This window comes from Hylobates moloch, unplaced genomic scaffold, assembly GCF_009828535.3.
Source record: "Hylobates moloch isolate HMO894 unplaced genomic scaffold, HMol_V3 SCAFFOLD_1, whole genome shotgun sequence".
Classification (NCBI taxonomy): Eukaryota; Metazoa; Chordata; class Mammalia; order Primates; family Hylobatidae; genus Hylobates; species Hylobates moloch.
This window is the reverse complement of record NW_026652276.1, coordinates 64,721,304-64,746,598: the sequence shown is the minus strand read 5'-3', so window position 1 is coordinate 64,746,598 and position 25,295 is coordinate 64,721,304. Positions and strand designations below refer to the sequence as shown.

The 25,295-nt window shown below is 40.5% G+C and overlaps 1 protein-coding gene across 1 annotated transcript in view; it reads right to left on the bottom strand.

The window, feature by feature from the left end:
- Nucleotides 1-25,295, bottom strand: part of PDE11A (phosphodiesterase 11A) — a 433,775-nt gene that overhangs the window by 11,717 nt on the left and 396,763 nt on the right. The window contains exon 19 of the mRNA XM_032755287.2: nt 23,176-23,259. Coding sequence (XP_032611178.1) covers nt 23,176-23,259 — 84 coding nt within the window. The remainder of the gene's footprint in view (nt 1-23,175; nt 23,260-25,295) is intronic.

The following is a 25,295-nucleotide window of genomic DNA, read 5'->3' as shown; positions in this document are numbered from 1 at the left end:
GTCTCCCGGCCTTCCTCCACCACTGTCCAATCGACACTCCATATTGAAGCCACCACGGAGCAGTCAATCAGAAACACAAACCTGAGCTTGCCATTCACTTCTCTGAGACTTTCAGTGGCTCCTATTTGATATGAGTATGCTCATCATCGCAAGTCCAAATCCCTCAATGTGGCCTATAAGACCCTATCAGAAAAGAGTATTGTGGTAGTAAGAGAGAATGAAATCCAGAAACAAAACAAAACAGAAACAAAACCATAAAGACTGATGGAAAACTTGGGTTATGGTACAAAAACAGAACTTTGAAATGCCAAAATAATCCCACCAAGTTTTCTAGAAATCCTGAAGTACACATCTTTATATGCATTTTCACATTTTACTGAGTCAAAAAAAAAAAAAAAAAGCTAGACTCCACATGGTGCGTTTGGCAGGAGAGAGCTAAAGTGTTAGTTACTATATGTGAGAGCAGATGGAGCTGGCTGTGGAGTCCAGATGGGAGGCAGCAAACAGACTCCTCCCAAACCTCACTCCTTCCCTCCCCAGTTCAATGGCTTTTGAAACTCAAGGTTGTGTAAAAATTAATTTGCATTAAATTGCTTAAGATAATGTATTAACTACCATAGAAGGCTTCCAGCAGTTTTTAAAACTTGCTTTGAAAAACAAATAAGCTATAATGGTGAACACAGAAGGAAGCCCAGACTTCCTTGGATGTTTTTAAGCATTCACATTAAAGATACCAGCATTAAAACATATCTTTTTTGTGTTATTTGCAGAAGTTGGAAAATTAATAATAATTATTTATGTAGGTTACACATGTAACTGTGTAAGACACTGTGGTATATTTGTGCTTCATATAGTTTATCTCATTAAATTCTCAAAACTACCAGGTATGTGCATTATCAACCCATTTTAGAGAGGAGAAAATCAGGCTCAGAAAGGCTACATAATTTCCCTGGGGCCACAGAGCCAGGGTTTGGTCCCAGGTCTCTGACTCCAGAGCCCAAGTTAGTAACCACCTACCGTATGTGTAATGCTGGCATGTGAGTTTGAATAGGTCAGCCTGCTGGTTAGAATTATGAATGAAAAGTGCATTTCTAGATAGGAATTGCCTGTTTATCTTCAGGAATATCTCATTAGCTAATTAATGTTTTCCTTAACAGACTCAAGTGCTGCTGTGGTCTCAGATACATTCATATGACATAGGTCTATGGGGTCAAGATTGGTCAGAAGGCAAGTAAGAGGCAGAGTCACCCTGGAAAAGAGTGAACAGGGTTCAAGGTTACCTACATACAAGGCAGAAGTTTGGCAACACTACCAAGGGTGAAATAATAAGAAAAGACTTAGGCAGAGGCCAGGACTTAAATAGCTGATTCAGTGGGTTCGTAACAGCTGAGTTCTTCTCAGACTAGAAAACAATGGCGTTTAAAGGGCTCTAGCTTTATAATTCCTGCTCTGTATAAGGACATGGTCATTTATTCTGCCAGAACTGTGGTATCCCTAGCAGAGTTTGCTAGTTGCCTACCCAATACACGTTTTAATTTACCCTGAGCTTAGGAGTGGCCAGGGAGATGTAAGCAGAATTCATAAAGGCTCAGAGAAAACTCTTTAAATGGGGCTTATTCTGCTGGAAGGTGCATTCTCTCGCCCTTGTCCCTATCTGTTTCTTGCTGTTGGAATATTGACATGGTTTGGCTGTCTCCCCAACCAAATCTCATCTTGGATTGTAATTCTCATAATTGTAACCTCTGCCTAGGTTTTAGACGTGACATGTCATGGGAGGAACCCAGTGGGAGGTAATTAAATTGGCGGGAGTCTTTCCCATGCTATTCTCGTGATAGTGAATAAATCTCACGTGATCTGATAGTTTTAAAAATGGGAGTTTCCCTGTACAAGCGCTCTCTCTTTGCCTGCTGCCATCCATGTAAGATGTGACTTCTTCCTCCTTGCCTTCCATCATGACTGTGAGGCCTCCCCAGCTGCATGGAACTGTAAGTCCCTTAAACCTCTCTTTCTTTTGTAAATCACCCAGTCTTGGGTATGTCTTTATCAGCAGTGTGAATACAGACCAATACAGTAAATTGGTACCAGTAGAGTGGGGCATTGCTGAGAAGACACCCAAATATGTGGAAGCAACTTCGGAACTGGGTAACAGGCAGAGTTTGGAACAATTTGGAGGGCTCAGAAGAAGACAGGAAAATGTGGGAAAGTTTGGAACTCCCTAAAGGTTTGTTGAGTGGCTTTGACCAAAATGCTGATAATGATATGGACAATGAAATCCAGGCTGAGGTGGTCTCAGATGGAGATGAGGAACTTGTTGGGAAGTGGAGCAATGGTGACTCTTGTTATGTTTTAGCAAAGAGACTGGTAGCATTTTGCCCCTGCCCTAGAGATTTGTGGAACTTTGAACTTGAGAGAGATGATTAAGGGTACCTGGCGGAAGAAATTTCTAAGCACCAAAGCATTCAAGAGGTGACTTGGGTACTGTTAAAGGGCATATGAAACACAGCATAAAAGTTTGGAAAATTTGCAGGCTGACAATGCAATAGAAAAGAAAACACCATTTTCTGAGGAGAAATTCAAGCCAGCTGCAGAAACTTGCATAAGTAATGAGGAGCTGAAAGTTAATACCCAAGACAATGGGGAAAATGTCTCCAGACCATGTCAGCAGTCTTCACAGCAGCCCTTCCCATCACAGGCCCAGAGTCCTAGGAAGAAAAAATGGCTTCGTGGGTCAAGCCTAGGGTCCCCCTGCTGTGTGCAGTCTAGGACTTGGTGCTCTGCATCCCAGCCACTCTAGCCATGGCTAAAAGGGGCCAAGGTGCAGCTTGGGCAGTAGCTTCAGAGGGTGCAAGCCCCAAACCTTGGCAGCTTTCATGTGGTGTTGAGCTTGCAAGTCCACAGAAGTCAAGAACTGAGGTTTGGGAATCTCTGCCTAGGTTTTAGAGGATGTACGGAAATGCCTGGATGTCCAGAAAGAAGTCTGCTGCAGGGGTGGGGCCCTCATGGAGAACCTCTGCTAGGGCAGTATGGAAGGGAATGTTGGGGGGGAGCCCCCACACAGAGTCCCCACCTGGGCATTGCCTAGTGGAGCTGTGAGAAGATGGCCACCATCCTCCAGACCCCAGAATGGTAGATCCACTGACAGCTTGCATTGTGCACCTGGAAAAGCTGCAGATTCTCAATGCCAGCCCATGAAAATAGCTGGGAGGGAGGCTGTACCCTACAAAGCCACAGGGGCAGAGCTGCCCAAGACCAAAAGAACCTACCTCTTGCATTAGCATAACCTGGATGTTAAAACTCTTGTTTTAACATGGAGTCAAAGGAGATAATTTTGGAGCTTGAAGATTTGACTGCCCCACTGGATTTCAGACTTGCATGGGGCCTTTAGCCCCTTTGTTTTGGCCAATTTCTCCCACTTGGAATCGGTGTATTTATCAAATGCCTATACCCCCATTTTATCTAGGAAGTAACTAACTTGCTTTTGATTTTACTGGCTCATAGGCAGAAGGGATTTGCTTTATCTCAGGTGAGACTTTGGACTGTGAACTTGTGAGTTAATGCTGAAATGAGCTAAGGCTTTGGTGGACCGTTGGGAAAACATGATTGGTTTTGAAATGTGGGGACATGAGATTTGGGTGGGGCCCGTGGTGGAATGATAGTTTGGCTGTGTCCCCACCAAAATCTCATCTTGAATTGTAACTCCCACAATTCCCACATGTCGTGGGAGGAACCCAGTAGGAGGTAACTGAATTATGTGGCCAAGTCTTTCCCATGCTGTTCTCATAATATTGAGTAAGTCTCAGAAAGTCTGACAGTTTTAAAAATGTGAGTTTCCCTGCACAAGCTCTCTCTCTTTGCCTGCTGCCATCCATGTAAAATGTGATGCTCCACCTTGCCTTCCACCATGATTGTGAGGCCTCCCCAGCAACATGGAACTGTAAGTCCATTAAACCTTTCTTTCTTTCGTAAATCAACCAGTCTTGGGTATGTCTTTATTAGCAGTGTGAAAACAGACTAATACAAATATGCACATGATAGTTGGAGGCAGAATGGCCATCTTGTGACTATGAGGCAAACTTGACTACAGCAGCCATGTGCTAAGGAAAGATAAAGGAGAACTAGGTTTCTTTATCTTTTTCTTTCTTTTTTTTGTTTTTACATAGAGTCTCACTCTGTCACCCAGGCTGGAGTGCAGTGGCGCAATCTTGGCTCACTGCAACCTCCACCTCCTGGGTTCAAGTGATTCTCTTGCTTCAGCCTCTCTAGTAGCTGGAATTTCAGGTGTGTGCCACCAAGCCTGGTTAGTTTTTGTATATATATAATTTTTTTAGTAGAGACAGGGTTTCACCACGTTGGCCGGGATGGCCATGAACTCCTGACCTGAAGTGATTCACCACTTTGGCCTCCCAAAGTGCTGGGATTACAGGCATGAGCAACCATGCCTGGCCAAGAACTAGGTTTCTGATGGCCATGGAACTGTTATATAATAGCAGTATAACATTGGCTTTTCTAGATTATTTTTATTTTTTACTAGGAGCTAAATATAATTCCCAAATGAGAAAATTGATTTCATATTGTAGGTCTCTATTTTCTGACTACCTGTGCAGGTGGCACAGTGTTTTGGGCATCTTGATACTCAAAGATAACGCTTAGTATGAAGGCATATTAGCTCATTAGAATCCAACACAAGAATAATTCAGATTTGCAGTTGGAATATTAAGGGCATAGTCTACCCAAGTTATAACAAAAGATGATGTTTGTAGCATCAATATCTAATATCCTGTAAGCTAATTATAGTATTAGTAATAAGTTAGGAAGAGACCATTTTTTTCCCCAAGATTTGAAGCAGATTAGTCATGCATGTAAAAGTGAAAATGCAACAGTGCTTTACAGCAGTTTTATCTCCTTCTTTCTTTTCTCTTTCCAGTTCCTTCCTGACCTCTCAAGTTACTTGTCTTTCTTATTTATATGCACAAGAGATTCTTTTGTGGAAAATAATATTCACAAATGACATTAACATTCCGAATTAATGAGGCAGGAATGTTAGTCTTTTTGGATTAACTGCATCGTTATTTCCATAATGTAGGGCAAGAGTCTGAAAGTAAAATGTTTACAGGGCCAGGCCACTAAAGTTAATGAATGAAATAGGCTGCATGATAGAGTTGGGAGGGGTGGGAGCTATGGCAAACTGGACATTTTACAATTTTAAAAACTGTATTCAACTGAATGAAACATGTCTGTGAGCTGAATCTATTCTGTGGGCCACCTGTTTGCTTGCTGTGATAGAAAGTAAAGCACATCTTGCTAACATGAATTAACCACTGAGTATTCATGTGCCCTATGTTCCAGGAGCCATACTTGGAGTTCTTCATATGTGAGCTGATTACAACTCAGAGTGGTGCTGTGAGATAGCTATTATTGGCTCTGTTTTGACAGATGTGGAACCTGGAATTGGAAAAACTAAGTTAAAGAGCCAAAGTTTACATGGTTAAGTACACAGCAGAGCTGAAATGTCAGTCCAGGCTTGGCTGAGTACAAGGCTCATGGTGTCTTTACATTAGGGGTCTCAACTGGAACACTAGTAACAATGGGTGTCTTACACCTTACTGCAGTGTTGAGGACAATGGTGCAACTCTTTTTGTTCTATGTCTCTGACACTGGTTCAGAATAGATTCACAGGAAAGTGGAGGTCTTGCTGAGTAAAGAAGAAACACCACTTCCCAAACATTAGATGTAGTCTGTGCATCTTTTATCTAGGATTCATCTACTCTACCCTGCCCTGGGAAAATAAAACAAGAGTTATAAGTTGTAAAGGACAGGCAAGCCTAAAGACAGCTCATGTAAATGGGAGCAAGAAGAACAGTTTCTTGTGTTATAATGAGCCCCTCCAGGATGCTGTCCTTGGTTATCCTGTTGGTTGGATTTTCAGAGCAGTCTGGTAGCTAATCAATCATGTTCATTGTGTAGGCAACTTTTGACTCGGAAGGAATGGCTGCTGACCCAGAAGCCACAGCCTTTGATGAATGGGGCTTCATACAAGAGGTGGTCGGAACATGTAACTAAAAAGCAGCCACATGGTAATAATCCACTTTTCCATATACTGGAATGTTTTCTGCTAATACCATGCCACCTGAAATTTCATAGAAATATATAAAACTCTATTATTTTTTCAAATTTCAATGTGTAAAAAGGATCACTTAAAACTTTCAGTTTGAGCTGCAAACATTCATTCACTGTACATTTTTTGTATATTTCCCACATGCCTCAAGTTCTAGGATTTCCCAAAATAATGGATAGGGTGTCTGTGTGGGAATGGGTTTACAAATACAGAATTGCAAATATCTGTCCTTGGTGCAAATGGTGCTCTGTGTAGGTCACTATAGGACCTCAAAGAATGGATTCTAGAATATTCTACTAGCATTGGTTGTACATTTTTAGCTTATATTTGAGAGTGCCAAAAGAGTTAAAAAGAGTCCTAATTATACACACTAATGAACTGCTTAGTGAGCACCATGCAAATGTGATGACTACTGAGCATTTCTTGTGAGAGTTTAAAGGTGGCTTCCTGTCTAGCACCAAACAGTGCTCAGTTCTGAGACAGGGAGGAACCATCAAGTCCATGAATCCCAATGTCCCAGATCTACAGAGGACCAGACCCAAAGCATCCAGGAGAAATGCTTTGTCTTTAGGTAAAGATCCTTGGGGGATAAAAATCCTTTATTATGTTGGTGGTCTCTCTCCCTATGGCAAGGGAAACTTCTTTTTCTTAATTTTACAGCCTAATAAAGACAGTGGGCCAGCCTCAGTAGCTCATGCCTGATCTTTGGGAGGCTGAGGTGGGAGGATCGCTTGAGACCAGGAGTTCAAGACCAGCCTGGACAACACAGTGAAACCCCATCTTTACAGAAAAATTTAAAAATTAGCTTGGTGTGTTGGTGTGCACCTGTAGTCCTAGCTACTCAGGAGGCTGAGGCAGGAGGATTTATTGAACTCAGGAGTTCAAGGTCACAGTGAGCTATGGTGGCACCACTGCACTCTAGCCTGGATAACAGAGTGAGACCCTGTCTCCAAAAGAGTGACAATTTTGAGATAATAAAAAGATAGAAAGGGAATATGTTACATATACCACTAGGTATATGTCTGAGGAGGATATTGTATCATTATCTGGCCTTCTCTTTGTCCTAGAAAGGGGCCAATCTGTCTACTGGACGGCCCAGTAGAAGGTATGTTATTGTGGCTCTTCTTTAATTACATTGCTAACTCCCCAAAAGCTAAAGATATGGGAAAAGTTTGTTTGGGTAGGCACAGAGGGACCAATATTTTCAATAGTTTTATCTCATTTTTAGAGTGCAGTTTAAGAGGGAACATAATAATTTTATAAATTAAACTTCCTAATGGGCAACATTTTCTATCCTTTACATGTTGGAAAGTTTCATATTAATTTAACTCTCGAACATTGACCATGTAAAATTAAATAAGCAGCCAGTAAAAAGACAAACCAGATTTCCTTTTGAAATAAATTCTAAAGCTTATATGAAAAAATAAGAATACCTAGAAAATACTGAAAAAGAATAATGAGGAAGGTGAAACTAGGATTACGAGACATTAAAATATATTATAAAGTGATATTAATTAAAACAGTATAACTAGGCAGATAGGTCAACAGAACCGATAGAAAGACTAAAAATAGAACCAAAGTTAAGGGAATCAGTATAACAGTGACCATTCAAATCATAAGGAAAGAGTTCAGTCAAAAACTGATGTGAAGAAAACTAGGTAAGATAAATAACAAACTTGGAAAAATATTTGTCACCTTTGCAAATAATAAGGGTTTATTTCTTTAATAGATAGTGAGCTCCTATGGATCAATAAGAAAATAGCACTAGTTCAATAGAAAAATAGGCAAAAATATAAAGCATTTACAGAAGAAATACAAATGGCTTCTAAGTAAATAAATCTATACTAAAAATATGATCATACTTATTTATAATATGGAAAATGCTAATTGAAACTATAATGAGATAGATTTTATACCTATCGTATTAGCAAAATTGAAATTTGGTAATACATTGTGTTGGTAAGGGCATAGAGAAATAGGCATCTCAGACATTACTGGTAGGAATGTAAATTGGTTCAAACTCCACAGAGAGAAATTTGGCGATATCTATCACAATCTCAAATGCTTATATGCCAAATGCCCAGTTATCTCATTTCTGGGTATTTCTCCTACAAATAAAGTATGAAAATTGTGTATTTACAAGAATATTTATTGCACATTGTTTACAACAGCAAACAATTAGACACAACATCGATGTCCATAAATAATTAATTGTTGTTTAAATAATTTATTTTTCATCTTTAAAATCTAATACTATGCAGCCATCAAAAAGAATGAGACATCTTCTGCATGGAGACCGAAAAAGAATAATCTAAAACATAAATTAAGTGTAAAGAAGCAAGATACGGAGCAGGATATACACTATGCTCATATATGTTCATAGATACATATGCTTGTTTTGCTTATTTATATGCACAAGAGACCTGGTGCTTATTCATATGCACTTACACCTAGATGCATATGTGTGAGCATAGTATATATAGATACATGCATATGCACTATATTTACATAGAAAACAATGTACAAGCATTATGTATTAAAAACAGTGTAAAAACACACTGTATCCATGTATTTATATAAACTGTCTTTAGAAGCATACACAGGAGTTGGTTAACAATGGTTGCCCCAGTGAAAGGAACTGGGTGACTTGCAAAAAGGAGTGTGAGGGAGGATCTCTTTTCTCTGATAATTTGTGCCTTTTGTGCTTTGTGAATTGTGTTCACTGAGGGTGTCTAAACTATTTAGCAATAAAAAATTTAAAAGTCTATCATGAACAGATAAAGGAAATAGCAATCTTTGGTCATGTGTTAGAAGTATTAAGTCATCTGATTGGTTAAAAAAGGCTTACAAGTACAGGGGCAAAACGGAGAAATGCTTATTTCCACAAAGATCAAAAAAATGTAGTGCTTTACCACCATAATTCAAAAATAATTTTAATACCTCAATGTATGTTGCAATAACATTGTGTATAAACAAACACCTCCCTCCTCCCACTCCCCCATCCACATCACAAATAAAGGCTGACTACCTCATTGCCCCTCAACATTTCCTCTGAAAAGCGATCAATGTCTCCTGCTTGGCCATTAAATAGATTTTGAAAAACTCTTCAATCCGTATCAGTCTCATATCCTTATTTAGTTCCTCAAATTTGCCCTCAGCTGGGAATTCTGCAGGCAACTGTGATTCTGTTGTGTTCACCATTCATTTGAAGGGTCTCATCCATCATCATTTCTAGTCCTTTTCTGATGCAATGTAGCTTGTTCTTTGTCTTTCTTATAAACTGAATGGCTGTTAAATTATCCATTTATCTTTCTTCAGATTTTCTGTTCAGTTTCTCAGGCCCTATCAGGGCTGTCTTTTCTACATTGTTTGCTGACTTTTCATTCCATTGCCCCTGTTCTTGGAGGCATCTTGGTTCACCATGCTGCCCTTCAAAACAAACTCTCTGGTTCAGTCTGCTTTTTGATTGTTTGAGAGCAAGCAGAACTTGCTACTCAAGCAGATTTCCTTTTAAAATTTTGTTCCTTCGAATAGTTTTGAAAACTTTGGGGTAATGTATTTCAAATTTTATACATAGATAGTAGGATATATTGGAACAAACCTTAAACTAAAAGTCCAAAGTCTTGGGTTCTAAACCCAGCTCTGCCATTATCAATCAGGTCACTTAATAGTGACCTTTCAGGGTTTTGCTTTCCCCTCCTACAGATGGTCTGCAGGTATGCACCTAGTTAACTATTCTAGTATAAAAATAGCATGTTTCTTCTGTTAAAGGTGACCCAATAAATGATCTGAGGTTTGTATAATACTAACACCTGCACACACGTTATCTCAGGCAGCACTAGGTCATACTGGTTAGGAGTCACAGATTTGAAAGCAGAAAGAATCTATGCCCTGTCACTTACTATATATTCTTAGGTAAGTTACAGAAGCTCTATAGCTTCAGTTTTCACATCTGAAAAAAAAGATCCTCATAGCATCTAACCTGGTATTGTGAAGAGAATTAAATCAGATCATGCTCGGAAAGTTAGTCTTGAGCACATACTAAGTGCTCAAAAAATGTTGTTATGGACTCACTACATCTTAGTGAGACAGGAAGCTTGGCTATTATTATCCAAATTTACAGCAGAGATACTGAGGTTGAGAGACGATATTAATGATGACAATAGTGACTCACACGCTGAAGGGCTTAAACTATAATAGGTGTACTCTTCCCAAAGTTTTTCCACATACTTTACCTTTCTTTGTTCAGACTTTTGGAAAGGTTGATATTGTCTATCATCAATTCCATTTGCTCCAAGAAGAAAGTCACTTTGTGAGGCCCAAAACCTTTAAAAAGTAGCAGAGTGAAGCTGCTTTCAGCCAAACCTATGAACCAGTGGTGATCACCATAAAAAGAAAGCTGGGGATGGCGAGTCTTCAGTTTATGAGTGTAGAGGGCAGGTTTGAAAGAGGACACTTAGAAAAACACTCAGCCCTTACTGCCTCCTCTTAGGCCCTCATCTGAGGTATTTTTTTCTGCCTCCTGCTGGCTCTCTTTCTGTATGTCTCTGTTTCTCTATTTCTCCTTTCTTCTTTAGATTTTTCAGCTGTTCAGATCACCTGTAACACTAAAACCTAAATTCAATGATGATATATTAAATCAAAGACTTGGAGAATAATTTGTCCTTTTTTGTTATTTTATGGTTCTGTAGCTCATCCCTCTGCTTGTAGGAGTTACTGGTTCAGATGCTGAAACTCCCCTAATTCACTGGGGTGATTGTGAGCAGCAAGTATAACCTCCCTAGTTTCTCATCCGTGAAATAAAGGCAGGAATGTTAACACCGCCACAGGGCAATTCAAGAGTGATACTTTATTTCAGGGCATCCTGAAAGCACAAGATGCTGAGGAAATGCAAGCGCTTAGTAGTAGCAACGTAATAACCCAATCTTTCCCGTTCCTGTCACTCTCTTGAACTTGCTGTGTTGCTGAGGCAGCCCTGTGGGGTCTCCCAGTGGCTGGTAACAACACACACACTGCTGCTGCAGCTTGGATGAGGGAGGAGGTTGGTAGATTCAGCTGTGCTGGGCATCCTGGCTGAGTAACAGAGATAGTGAATGTAAACAATTAAGATGTTCTGATAAAGGAACCCAAAGAGGGTCCCAGAGGCTAGAATATCTACCTCCTGGGGGCAAACAGAGGTTTCCTAAGAACCTGTCATCTGAGCAGAGTCCTCAAGTAAGACTAGGAGTTGCATGGGGAGAGGAGGGGAAGGTAGGCCTGCAGACGGCTAGGTGAGCACAGGCACGGGGTGTGGAACATTTAGTTTACGGCAAGAGCAGAGGGTACAAAGGAAGGAGAGAGAGGAGGTGGGATGGGAAGGTCAATTGTGCCAACTAAGATTTTTTTCCTGTAGTAAGGGGGAGGGAGGGCCCGAAGGACTTTAAACAGGTGAGCCATGCAATCAGCTGTGCTTTGGAAGGATAGCCCTGGTGGTGACATGGAGCCTTGAGGACGGGACTATATGCATGAGACTGGGGTCAGAGTGGAGGCAGCTGGCAAGGAGGCAGTCAGGAGACCCTACTAATATAGGGGATCCAAATGAAGGAGAAAAATCATGATGGCACGACTAGAAAGTAATAGAGAAGAAAAAATACCCCAGGCATTTTGGCCTTGTTTTATAACATATTTCTTAGCTTTTTGATGGCATTGGAAGTTTTTTTGAAGTTGTCTTTTGTTTCCTGCCTTTACTGTATGCTCTGAATTCCCTTCTCTTTCATGCTTTTTGGTTTGCATCTATTCTTTCATATTGGAGGCTTTGCTCAAACATTCTGTGGCCCTTATCTGTTTGCATATATTTAAATGCAAGGCACTGAAAGACGAAAGACCTATTCAAGGCAGAGTACAAAGTGGACCAGGGCAGGTAAGTGGGAGAGCTGTGACTGTCAACTGGTGGCTCCATTTTAAGGGCATCCTGCAGGGAATTGGCTCATCGAGAGAATATGAAGTGCAAGTCCATGCAGATCTTTTATCTGAGGCTGTTCTGTTTCCCTAGAGAAGAATCCCACTTTTCTGCTTCTGGGGGTATCTGGCTGCTGGCACTCCAGGTGCAGAGTCGTAGGGCATCTGAGAGTCCAGCAAATCATTCCATGGGCTTTAGATTTCAGCCACGGATTCTCTCCATGAGAGTGTTCTGAGAGAACTCTCCAGTCTCCTGACTTGGCAGTGGCTACACAAGCTGTTGACCTGGCTGTGTGGCTTGTGGGAGATTCCTGAGATCCCATTTACCAACTTCTAACATTCCTTTCCCTCTTGTTTCCAGGCTGATTCCTCACCCTCGCTGTTGTGAGCTGACTTGTGTCCTCCCAAAAGCTATGTTGAAGTTCAACCCCGGTACCTGTGAATGTGGCCACGTTTGGAAATAGGGTCTTTGCAGATGTTAGTTATCAAGGTAAGATGAAATCATACTGGATTAGAATGGGCCCTAAATCCAATGGTTTGTGTCTTTATAAGAAGGTCATGTGAAAACACAGACACAAGAGAATGTTATGTGAAGGCAGAGGCAGAAGATGTCAAGAACTGCTAGCAGCAATTAGCAACGAGGAGAGATGCATGGAACGGACTCTCCCTCAGAGCCTTCACAAGGAACCACCCCTGCTGACACCTGGATTCTAGCTTCTAGAACTGTGAGCAAATACATTTCTGTTATTTTAAGCCACCCAGTTTGCTGTACTTTGTTACAGCAGCCCTCAGAAACTAACATATCCACTCTTGGCTGTTCTTAAGTCCTGAGCCTCTCAGTCATTACTTCTGAAAGGCAGACCGGCTGGCTCCCTGTTGCTCTCCCCTTGTGCAAACATTCTGGGAGATTACTTCCTTCTTAGCTTCCAATATTTGAGGATAGCTTATCTCCACTTATTTTTTGTTTCCTTCAGAATGTATATCTTTCTTTGAAAAAAAGAAATGCAACTTTATTATTTCTAATCATGCTTAATACTATTAAATAAGTCAATAAAATGAGGCACCAAAGTGCTCATTTCAGAATTATCTCTATTAGGAAAAAAGTATGGGACAACTAAATAAATTACAACAAGTCAATTGATCGGAATACTAGGCTGCCATTTCAAAGGATAATGTGAAAGCTGGATGCGGTGGCTCATGCCTGTAATCCCAGCACTTTGGGAGGCCAAGGCGGGTGGATCATTTTAGCTCAGGGGTTGGAGACCAGCTTGGGCAATGTGGTGAAACCTTGTCTCTACGAAAATACAAAAAATTAGCCGGGTGCGGTGGCATGCGCCTATAGTCCCAGCTACTCATGAGGCGGAGTTGGGAGGATTGCTTGTGCCTGGGAGGCAGAGGTTGCAGTGAGCTGAGATTGCACCACTGCACTCCAGCCTGGGTAACAGAATGAGACTCTGTCTCATAAAGAAAGAAAGAAAGAAAAAGGACAATGTAAAAATTATGTAGAAACATGGAAACATAGTAAGAACTTTATGTTAAGTGGTCAAAGCAGAATACACTCATGTATCCTGGTAAAAATGTGTTTGGATGTGGACAGTAGTATGAAGGGGTATCAGGAATAAGAGAATGTGAGGTTCTTATTTCTCCCAACAGTCGCTCATGACAATTTAGGTATTCTCTAAGGTGATGTATATTTTCTTTACTGTTCTCATTTGCTTTTGATACCTCAACAGCAGAGTTTTTAACATTCGCATATATTTCTCCTTCTTTCCTTCCTCCCTCCTTTCCTCCCACCCTTCCTGCTTCTTTCCTACTTCTTCTGAAGAGAGCCGAAGAAGAGAGGGTCATGAAGAAAAGGCAAATAAGCTTTTAAAATATGCTCTCTAAAAAAACTAGAAAGTTACTTAAGGGAAGAGAACATTCGAAGCCTTGTAAGGACTTGGGGTTAAGAGACATTTAGCTTCATGATTCCAAAGCAGAAATCCTTTAAAAAAGAGTTACGTATGTTGGTCAGCTGGATAAGAAGAATTTAAGATAAGAATTAAGAGCTTACCTTAAATATGTCCTCAAAAACCTTATTGGGGGTATATCCTATTTTTTCCATTGGATTCCAGCATTTTAATATGGATTCATGGCACTGTTTGAGCTCATAAAATACATATGAATAGGAATATATTAATACTAACATACAAAGAATGGGTATGTTTTTCGTAGTTTTATGAAATAAAACAAATTATAGTCCATTTTATTTACCAAAAAATATACATAGAGATGGTTGTTTATCAGGTCAAAAGACTTTTTGGAGGTGAAAAACATCAGGTATGCTGGAAGAACTTCGAGATGTAGCAAAGGGTATGAGATGCCTTCATCTGCCAATTATCATGCATAATGTTGGAAGGAACAGGAACTAATCCATTTTTCTATTAATGAGTCCTCTCTCCTACTCAGAACTTCTTCCTGCCCAGCATGTTCTTTTTTTTTTTTTGAGATGGAGTTTTGCTCTTGTTGCCCAGGCTGGAGTGCAATGGCACGATCTCGGCTCACCGCAACCTCTGCCCCCCGGGTTCAAGTGATTCTCCTGCCTCAGCCCCCCAAGAAGCTGGGATTACAGGCACGCACCACCACACCTGGCTAATTTTGTATTTTTAGTAGAGATGAGGTTTCTCCATGTTAGTCAGGCTGGTCTCGAACTCCCAACCTCAGGTGATCCGCCCACCTCGGCCTCCCAAAGTGCTGGGATTACAGGCGTGAGCCACTGCGCCCGGCCTAGCATGTTCTTTTTTACTTCTCCTTTTTTCTTTTTTTTTAAAGAGATGGGGTCTTGCTCTGTCACCCAGGCTGGAGTGCAGTGTTGCAATCATAGCTCACTTCAGCCTCGAACTCCTGGGCTCAAGCAATCCTCCCACCACAGACTCCCAAGTAGCTAAGACTACAGGTACACACCACCATGCCTGGCTAAGAGCAGAGCATATTCTTAGCTGATGTTTGTACTGATTACTTTTAGACACTACAGGATCCTAAAAGTTTTCTAAGTCAAAGAAAGATTAAATTTTAATCATGATAAATTTAGTGTATTTTATTGTATTACAATTTCTCAAAATCATATGTATGCAATATACAATATAAATTTCTTGAAATCTATCTGTGACATATGCTAGCTCCATCTCTTAACCTGAATATTAAAATAACTAGAGGACTACATTTTCTGGCAATGCTGGATAAAAGAAAATTTAATGTATTTCCTAGCTGAAAAAGTCAAAGCTCTGAATTCATGGCTATTAACTGGCCCTTTACAGTAGAATTCAACTATGATGAGAATTAACCACTTTATAAAAAGATAGCATAGGCCATATACTCCAGCTTATGGGCAGGAATATAACAGTGCATACTCTGATGAAAGGTTTTATACATAGTCATGCACCTCATAATGGCATTTCAGTCAATGATGGACCATATCTACAACCATGGCCCCATAAGATTATAATATCATATTTCTACTGTACCTTTTCTATGTTTAAATATGTTTAGATGCACAAATATTTACCACTGTGATACAATTGCTTACAGTATTCAGTGCAGTAAAATGCTATACAGGTTTGTAGCCTGGGAGCAATAGGCTATCCCATATAGCCTAGGTGTGTATTAGGCTGTACAATATAGGTTTGTATAAGTACACTCTACGATGTTTGCATGACGAAATTGTCAAAGATGCATTTCTCAGAATGTATCCCTGTTGTTAAGCAACACATGACTGTATTTATAGGTGATAACTAAATGACATTATAAGCTTACTTCATACATTCCACTGCTTATACTGCACCCCATGATTCACTTTTCTGTTTCTTCATTCCTTTGCTCAACAAACATTGGCTGAGCAGCTCTAATGTGCTAGCACTGTGCTAGGTGCCAGGAATATGGTGGCTCCAGGAAACCAGTCTAATGGGGAAGAGACAGAAAGATAATCACCTACAGAGTGTGTGGTTATAAAGAGATGGAGACAGTGCTGTGGAATGTTGTGGGGAAGTAGAGGTTTTACAGAAGTCACAGCTTGGGCTGGTGTCTTCCAGGCACATATGAGAGTGAGGGGTCATAGGCAGAGGCCAGGGAAGATGGACCAAAGGGCTAGTGAGTCCTGTGCTTGGGCAAAGGGTGTCTGGCGAGGAAGTGGGCAGGGTGACAGGAGATGAGGCCAAGGAATAGGTGTGAGCTTCAGAATAAATGAGGGGATTTCCGAATGCTAAACCAAGGACTCTGGAAAGTACCTTATAGATGGTGATAGTAACCTGAGGTCTTTAAAGCAGGGAGATGCTGTGATCAGATTTTTGTGTTTTTTTTAAAGATCATTTTGTCAAAAATTTGGAAGATAGACTGTAGTGGAGGGACCTATAAATTACATAAAACCAACACTTTTGAATATTAATGTTTCTCTTCCATTCATATTCAACTAATAACACATAGAATATTTTCTGAGATAAACAGGCTTTACTATCTATCAGCACTCAGATTTGGTATATTATTATGTAACAAGGACAATATTTTGAGAATAGTAAGCCAGTGCATTTTCCATTCTGTTTGAATGGTGATGCCTGGGGCTCCTCTCCCATCATCTCAGTAGGCTTCCCTCCTTCAGGCAAATGGCGGTTCCCAGCTAGAAACAAGCTGCCATCATTCAGCTTTGAAAAAGAATAGCCCTACTTGTAGCTTTGCATGGTGAAGTGGCTTTCTACATTTCAGAACTCTCCTTTCTCTATTAAGAACCAAACCTGGCTAAGTTAGATCTTCAAGTTTTACTACAAAGCTCTAGCAGGAAGAACACAGAGGAGACCATATAAGGATAGTTCCCATCAGGAAAAGCAAAGCAAATGGAAATATTAGGGGAAGAGGGGGAGTGGGGAGAGGGGCAGAGGGAGAGAAGAGAGGAGAAAGAGAGAGGGGAGAGAGAGCCAGAAAGAGGGGGTGAGAGAGAGGGAGATCAGAAGTGAGTAGTCCTGGCTTCACATTCCTTAGGGGTCAAACCTTAAAGGTAAGGGGAGGGCTTATATTTCAAATTTCAGAGCCTAATTCAGGAAAATAATAGAACCTTCCTAAAGCAAGTTGGTATCGCCCAGGCAGCATATTAGAAAAGACTTAGGAAGTTATGTGAACAGCAGGGTGAAGAGAAAGTAGCTGGGAGTTCATGGGTGCCCCGGGGGGACTGAGGAAATGCCAAGAGAACCAGTCAACTAGAATTGGCCAGGAAGCTGCTGGGGGTGGTGGAGGGGGCTTGCCAAGAGGCTGCCACAAGGACCACAGACTTAAGTAGCCAGAGCTGGTGGCCAGGGCTGGCACAAAGTGCTCATCACACCCACACCATAGTCACATGGGGCTGGCACAGCATCACAGCCAGAGTTGCGACCAGCTACCTCTCAGTTAACCCAGAAAGACCCAACAGGCAAGATGTGCACCAGGGGTCCTTCTCTTGAAGGTCACAAAATCATCACAACCATAGGTGAGTTCCCTGGTACCTAGATGTCAGCTGGGGAGGAGAAAGAGCTCTGATTGGGAGTACTTTAACCACAAGAGATTGAGATACTTTAATAGTCAAGTTTAAATAATAGTCTCTGAACGCAGCCACCACCTTACTCCCCATCACCAGGAAAAAGTGGAGCCAGATAGATCAGTTATAGAGACTATAGGAAGTTGTTTTCCTTCCTTCCTTCCTTGCTTCTGTCTTTCCTTGTGTCCTCTCCTTCCCTCCTGCCCCCTCCTCCCCCTTCCCCTCTCTTCTCCTCTTTTTTTCCCTCCTTCTCTCTCTCCCTCTCTACATTCCTCCCTTCCTCCCTCCTTCTTTCTTCCTGTTTTTTTTGAGTTATGTATGATGCCATTCCATATATATCCCCCCTTTGTAAGGATAAGTAAGAAACTAGACCCAACTATCTCTTCCTTTCATCCACAAGAATGCTGAAAGTCATAGAGAAACACTTATAGGAAACTAACTTATTTGGGTGGTGTCTTTTTTTTTTTTTTTTTTAATATCTGATGAAGTTGTTTTTAGGGAACACTAGATTGCTTTTAAAGTACTTTCATCAGTATCCAGAGAAAGTGTCCTGGAGTAGCACCTTATATCCTCTTTTCTAGTTTATCAATTTCTAACTCCCATTCTACTATTTCAACTATATTTTAAAGTTTCTTTTCTCCCTTTTTTCCAGAGAGCCTATTAATATTGCATCATGTGGAATGATTTTTCAAAATGACTATTAAAAGTGAAGGCAGAGGCTGGGCATGGTGGCTCACGCCTATAATCGCAGCACTTTGGGAGGCTGAGTTCTGCGGATCACTTGAGGTCAGGAGTTCAAGACCAGCCTGGCCAACATGGTGAAACCCCGTTTCTATGAAAAATACAAAAAAATTAGCCGGGTGTGGTGGTGCATGCCTGTAATCTCTGCTACTCAGGAGGCTGAGGCAGGAGAATCGCTTGTACCCGGGAGGTGGAAGTTGCAGTGAGGCAAGATCAAGCCATTACACTCCAGCCTGGGCAACAAGAGCGAAATTCTACCTCAGAAAAAAAAGAAAAAAAAAAAAAGAGTGAAGGCAGAGAAAAAAATCAAAGGTTACTGTAAATCTCAACATTAGAAGCCCTGCCTGTTTCAGAAACCTCATGACATTTTAATAGAGAGGCACTACTCTTACCAAAATTTTCCTACTCTTAGTGGAAAGAGAAAATTTTTCTGGCTAGATGCTGGCCAGGTCACGTCCTTTTGCATTATCTGTGAGAAAATATCCACTCCAAAATCAAAAGCCAGTTTGGGATGAGCTAAAAATCGGATTACATTCATAACAAAAATTAAATCCCTGAGTCCTTAACAAACAAAAGATTTATAATGACTCTGCACCACTGACATTCTAGGTACACTGAGATTTGGTTAAGTTGAGAATGAAAATAAGGAACCAGAACTTAGCTTGCTATTGCAGAGAAAAGCTCAAAATGATACTGTGACATGGGGGTTTCTGTTTATCCCTAAGGCTGGTGTGGCAATGACTTCAAAGTTTGATTGTATCTTTTTTTTCTTTCTTCTTCCTTTATTTTTTTCTTTTTTTTCCTCCAAAAGATGTTGAGCAGCAGGGCTAATGGATCCCCAGCAGGGTGCAAAGACAGCAGAAAGCACAGGAATCAGATGTCAATGTATTCCTTCGAGATACCCTGCTAGGACACAGCTAACTAACCAGGGCTTGAGTCTTCTCTTGGGGAATGTGCTTTGATGGTTCCCTGCCCACTCTTGGCTTCCTGATTAAAAGGCTGTCTCACCCATAAATCACGACTTCATCCTGTTACAATTATGTTCCTTCTTTCTTTCTTTCTCTTTCTTTCTTTCTTCTTTTTCTTTCCTTTCTCTTTCTCTCTTTCCTTCCTTCCTTCCTTTTCTTTCTCTTTCTTTCTTCTCTCTCTTTCTTTCTTCTCTGTCTCTCTCTCTTTAAGGAAAAGTCTGAAGATTAAAAAGACAGCAAGTTCCAGAGAACTCTATGCTCACATATAAACATATGGATATAAGCCTGGCCTACATCCTTATTAGATAACTATCCATCGATTTGGGACTGTTCTGTGCATGTGTCCTACCCACCTGGCATGTTGGGAGAGCTAAATCAATGCCACAATGACATGCTGTCTTTCTCCACTTGAGATAGAACCAGTCAGCCTCTCTCGTTGACAATACATATGGTAAAGAGGGTGTGCACATCATTTTTTTCTGTTTTATTTATATCTTTTTATATATTTTCTATCTGTCGCTTTCTGTCAATCAAGATTACTTAGATAACTTCCTAGTGAATAGATTTTGGAGGAGGGGGAGTTCCTCATTGTTTTCCCTCAATGTAGTAAAAAATTGAGTGGAACTTGAAGCTATCTCAGAGATAAGAGTTTCGATTTTAAATGCACTGGGCATCCAAAATATACCAGTGCGGGTACCAACTAGGCACATAAATAAGTAGCCCTTCAGGCACCTGAGAGTAGTGATAATCTTCACCCTTTGCTTGGAGAAGAGCTAAACTCAGCAAACAGGAGCACAAACAGAAAGTGCTTTATCTATTTGATACTTGACAAGCACAACCCTTTTAAAACCACGAAGTAAAACCGAATTACCCAGTGAAAGTCAATGAAGTCAAAAAGCTGTACCAAAACCATATGTGTATCTACTGCCCAGCTGCATGGCCACCCGCCCCTGCCAAACTTGCTGTCCCACTGCTGTACCCAGGAGCCTCCAGCCGTGGGGTGCCCTGGGTCAACTCCCACCCTCTGTAGACTCCAACTCTCCACCCTCCTCCACCTGCAGGAAGATCCTAGCTCTCTCTATGAGAGTGCTTGCCTTGGGCTCTACATGAAGGTTCTTGCCACCCAACCTTGCCTACCTTGGGGTCAGGCCTTAGCTGTTAGAGGGGACATGCTTTGTCTCATGTGTACTCCTCGGTATTCTTTTGCCGTATGCCCAGACCAACATGGTAAAGTGAAGCTTAATTCTTATGCTGTATTTCAGACCAATCACATCAGGGATTCCTGCCACCTGCACACTTCCCACTTGCCTTCGATCCTCTCAGACTCCTTATTATTGCATTTTTATGTTCAAAACCCCAAACTTGACTTTCACTGAGTTATTTCAGTGAATGGTGTCACATCAGTGACCTTCCTGGCTTGTCACTTCCTCAAGGTGTTGCGTCTTCCTACAAATGGTGATTCCTGCCCACTGACTGATTCAATTTCAGTTCGGAAGCACCACAGTTAATGTGAGATTATCCAGTTAAATAGTGGAGGGAAGGGAGAACACTGCATGAGATCAAATAAAATAAAATAGGACCCTCAGAGAGGATACTTAAACTCACCCTACAAAGTTTCAGTGTGAGGGCTCTTAAAATGATTGGTTTCAAAGCCTTGTATAAAACTTACAAATGAAATAATGAGATCTTTTTTTACTTAGTGATGATAAGGAATCAAAAAGAGCAAGATTTTTACCCCGTTAAATGAAAAGATACAGCAGCAAGTATGAATATGAGCTTCTGTAAATAGCTCCTTCCATATTCCCTTTCAGCATGACATATCTCTCCCCAGTTAGTGAAATAGTAAAAAATGGTGCAAGAAATTTCCATCAGAGGTGAAGCAGGGCATTAGAAAGGTCACTACACCAAAACAAAGGTCAGGGGTGAGCAGGACACAACTCTAATTTGGTGGGAGCATCACTTAATCTTTCTATATGTTAATTTCCTGCAGGTGAAAATAGCAGATGTATCTAACTGACAGATAAGTAGTAAAGTAAAACAGATGTGAAAAATCAGGACGATATATAATGTGAAGGGATAATATTACTCCCTAAATTGTAGAAACTGCTATTTCCACTTAAATTCAAGTAACTTCCTTTGTAACCTAAAGATTTCAAAGCATTTAATAGGAAGCATAAGATAAGCCCTAAAGGATTGTGAATCAGTAATAAAACAAATTAACATGGAAAACCATATGAGGATCCTTTACAGCCTTTCCTATAACCAACACATAGGAAGAGTGTGTAGACTTTGAATTCACTCCAAAATAGCTTTGCAAACTAGTACCAAAACTTAATCAGCTTCCCACCCCAATACGTGTCTTCATCCTCCTAAGCTTTACCCAAAGTAAAATGAATGTAGTAATTGCATGAATAATTTCTTCATCCCATTTATTGCCTAAGTGTGCACACAAAACTGAGTAACAATAAAAAGTAATTCAACATGTATAGTCAAGGTCAGTTTCGCAAAGCAAGATATACCTGACCCAAAAGTTGTTGGGCTTTGCACATGGGGGCCTGCTTATTCGGAGACACTAAGGATGGGAGGAGCAGATGGGAAGAAAAGAGAGTTGAGGATCCCCTTAAAACAAAGTATACATCATTTTCTATTTTGTTTGCCCAATCTTCCATTATTAAATAAAAGAACATTATGTTCCTTTTATAACTAAAATAAGCGATTGTAGATTATTTAAAAACTTTACCTGATTTTATGGTATCATGTATTTAATGGCTAATATAAAACAAAAATGAATTTATTTTTGTTATGGTTATCAAAAATTACATATCCATCTTCGAGACAGTATTCTAAGTTTGTTTGCTTTCAGGGTTCTGTGACAGGGCTCAGCAGTTCCTAAAAGTGCTGAAAACGAAGTGGTAGATGATCTTGAACTTGATGGTTGTGAGGTCCTTAAAAAACAATACTGTGTTTTTAATGGGGTTACATAGGGTGAGGAACTAAAGAGCTTTTGCTTTCCCTGCATGTTTCTCACTTTGAAGTTAGGAAAGCAGCTCAGTCTGATTGAGCTAGGTTGGGGGTAAAGAACTTGCCAGGTTTTTACAAATGAAAGCAAATGCTTAGAAGTAGAATTAAAAGCCAATGTACACTAAACTGTTAGTGTTAACTGATGCCAGCCCTGATCCGTACTCAAAAAGTGGAGTGGGAACCATTCAAAGTGACACTTTTCTCCTTTCAGAAGGAGAGGCCTACACACCAAGCAGCAAAGCTGGAATCATCAGTGCATCTTGCTCAAAATTCACTGGTTGGGATTTGTCGCATGCATCTCAGAGACGGGCAGATTTTGAAGCTGGAAAGTGCATCGCAAAAGCCCCTGGCTCAGACCATGGGGTCAGAGCAGAACACCATGTTTCATGGAATCCTCATTCTCACATTATATTAATAAAGAAAATTTGTAAAAAAAAAAAAATTTCCATGGTCAAATATGTTTGAGAAATTGAGCTGATCAAGTTTAAACATGTTTCTTGGGCCTGTGAGCTTTTTTTGAACAGATAGCTATTAGATGATGGCTGGATGTTCATGTTCTATGGGACACAGTTTGAGAGATAGTAAATAAAATATTATTATCCCTGGTTTACAGATGAGGGAGTGGAGGCCCACGGAGATTATATCCTAGAAGGTGGAGAATGCAGGTCTGCAGCCTCCTAGAACCAACTCTTCCCAGCCAGGGGACAGTCAGAAATCCAAAAAAGACAAACTGCAGCCAGAGCTCTCAGCAATGTACATACCCTGGAAATGTCTCCTAAAATGAGTGCTTTTGAGAAGTACACACTTTTCCTTTTCTGATTCAGTCAGAACACGTAGGCCCTCCCAAATCAAAGTACCTGATACAAAGGCATGCAGATGCTATCAATCCACTCCAGTTGCAACCGAGGCAGTTCATCTTTCCGGTTCCGATCAAAAATTGCCTAGAATGGAGGCGGTGGGGGAGGGGGGAAGAACCTTGCTTTATTACACCAAAGTATTTTACAGGGTGCTTTGTCAAACACTTTGCTAGAATGATCCATTTTCTTACAAACTGAACCCTTCGCAAATCACAATCAATCTTTACATATACTTTCTTTTCCTTTATCTATGATGAGAAATAAAATGTTTTTACCTCTTTTTATGAGATTTGTAAGCAAATTTACTTGAACTCTCTAGCGTGCAACTTCTTGGGGCAAAAACCTGTCTTCAAATATAAGTAACTGCTACTAAATCAAGTCATCAGGTCACTGCGAACTGGGTACAGGTCAAGGGGAAAGGAATATGTTTTACTGCCACAAAAATAATGCAGGCTTTTATTTCTATAGTGAGAGGTTGGGATAGAATAGGACAGATTGGAAAATATCCTTAAAAGCAATTTAAGTGTAAATAGATACCATTTATACTAATTTTTTAGGGTACGGGTTGATTTGGCAATTGCATATGTTTTTAAATAAGGTTCTGTCATTAATAAATTTTTAAATATTTATCTATCATTGTATGGATGATGGTGGGTGGACTCATTCTCTCTTCATTCCCAGCCCTTAAGCTTTATGATGATATAATGTTTGAGATAACGTAGGTATATTTTTGAGAAAAAGAAATGACATTTTTCTGTTGGGCAGACTTAAGGGAAACAATCAATTGGAATTTTGGTGTTAAAATTAATTCACTGAACAAACACTGCCAATTCTGTGCTAGTGAGACTGTCTCTCCCTTTGTTCTTAAGGAGTCAGGCCCAGACCTGAGAAGCTCCCTTGTGCCCTTACTTATCTAGAAGACTGGGCTATCTAGTTATAATTTGCCCTCCCTTAATGTTATATAGTAAGTTTTATCTTTCCTTTACATAAAATGTGGCATTCACATTATTTTGGTGTCCTTATAGGCCATGAGGGTGGAGCCAAGCAATCTCCTTGGTCCAGAGATGTTGGAAAATCCTGCATTCTTCAGATGTAGGAACAAGAGTGGAAGTGGGTGGGGCAGAAATCACTAGCTGCCAAATCTGAGGAAAATATCTCCAGATTGGGGAGAAAGTCACTGATTCCCCCAGGCTCTTCTCATCCTTGTCTTGCAATGGAAGATGGGAAATAGCAGGAAAGAAGACTGGAATTTGGAGAAAATTGTGAAAATGTGCTGGAAAGAGGGATAGTTCCTGTGAATAATATGTCTTGATCCAAAATGTTTCTTTAGAGCTGGGTGCGGTGGCTCATGCGTGTAATCCTAGCACTTTGAGAGGTTGAGGCAGGAGGATCCCTTGAGCCCAAGAGTTCAAGACCAGCCTGGACAACAGAGTGAGGCCCCTGTCCCTACAAAAAAAAAAAAAAAATTAGCCAACCGTGGTGGCACACACTTGTAGTCTCAGCTACTCAGGAGGCTGAGGTGAAAGGATTGCTTATGCCCAAGATGTCAAGGCTGTATTGAGCTACAATTGTGTCGTTGCATTCCAGCCTAGGTGACAGAGTGAGACTCTGTCTCAAAAAATAAATAAATAAATAAATAAATAAATAAATAAATAAATAAAATAAAAATAAAGAAATAAATAAACAAAATGTTTCTTTAAAAAATATTATTCTGGGCTGGGTGTGGTGGCTCATGTCTGTAATTCCAGCACTTTTTGAAGCCAAGGAAGGAGGATCACTTGAGATCAGGAGTTTGAGACCAGCCTGGCCAACATGGCGAAACCCTGTTTCTACTAAAAATGCAAAAAATTGGCTGGGCGTGGTGGTGGGCGCCTGTAATCTCAGCTACCTGGGAGGCTAAGGCAGGAGAATAACTTGAACCTAGGAGGCAGAGGTTGCAGTGAGCCAAAATTGTGCCACTGCACTCCAGCCTGGGTGACAGAGCAAGACTCCATCTCAAAAAAAAAAAAAAATTATGATGTTTTATTTTCTCTATAGTTCTCTCTATCTAAAATTTTCATATTTATTTAATTATTCTATTTCTAGTGGATATTATAAAGTTACTTTTTAAAAAAATACAG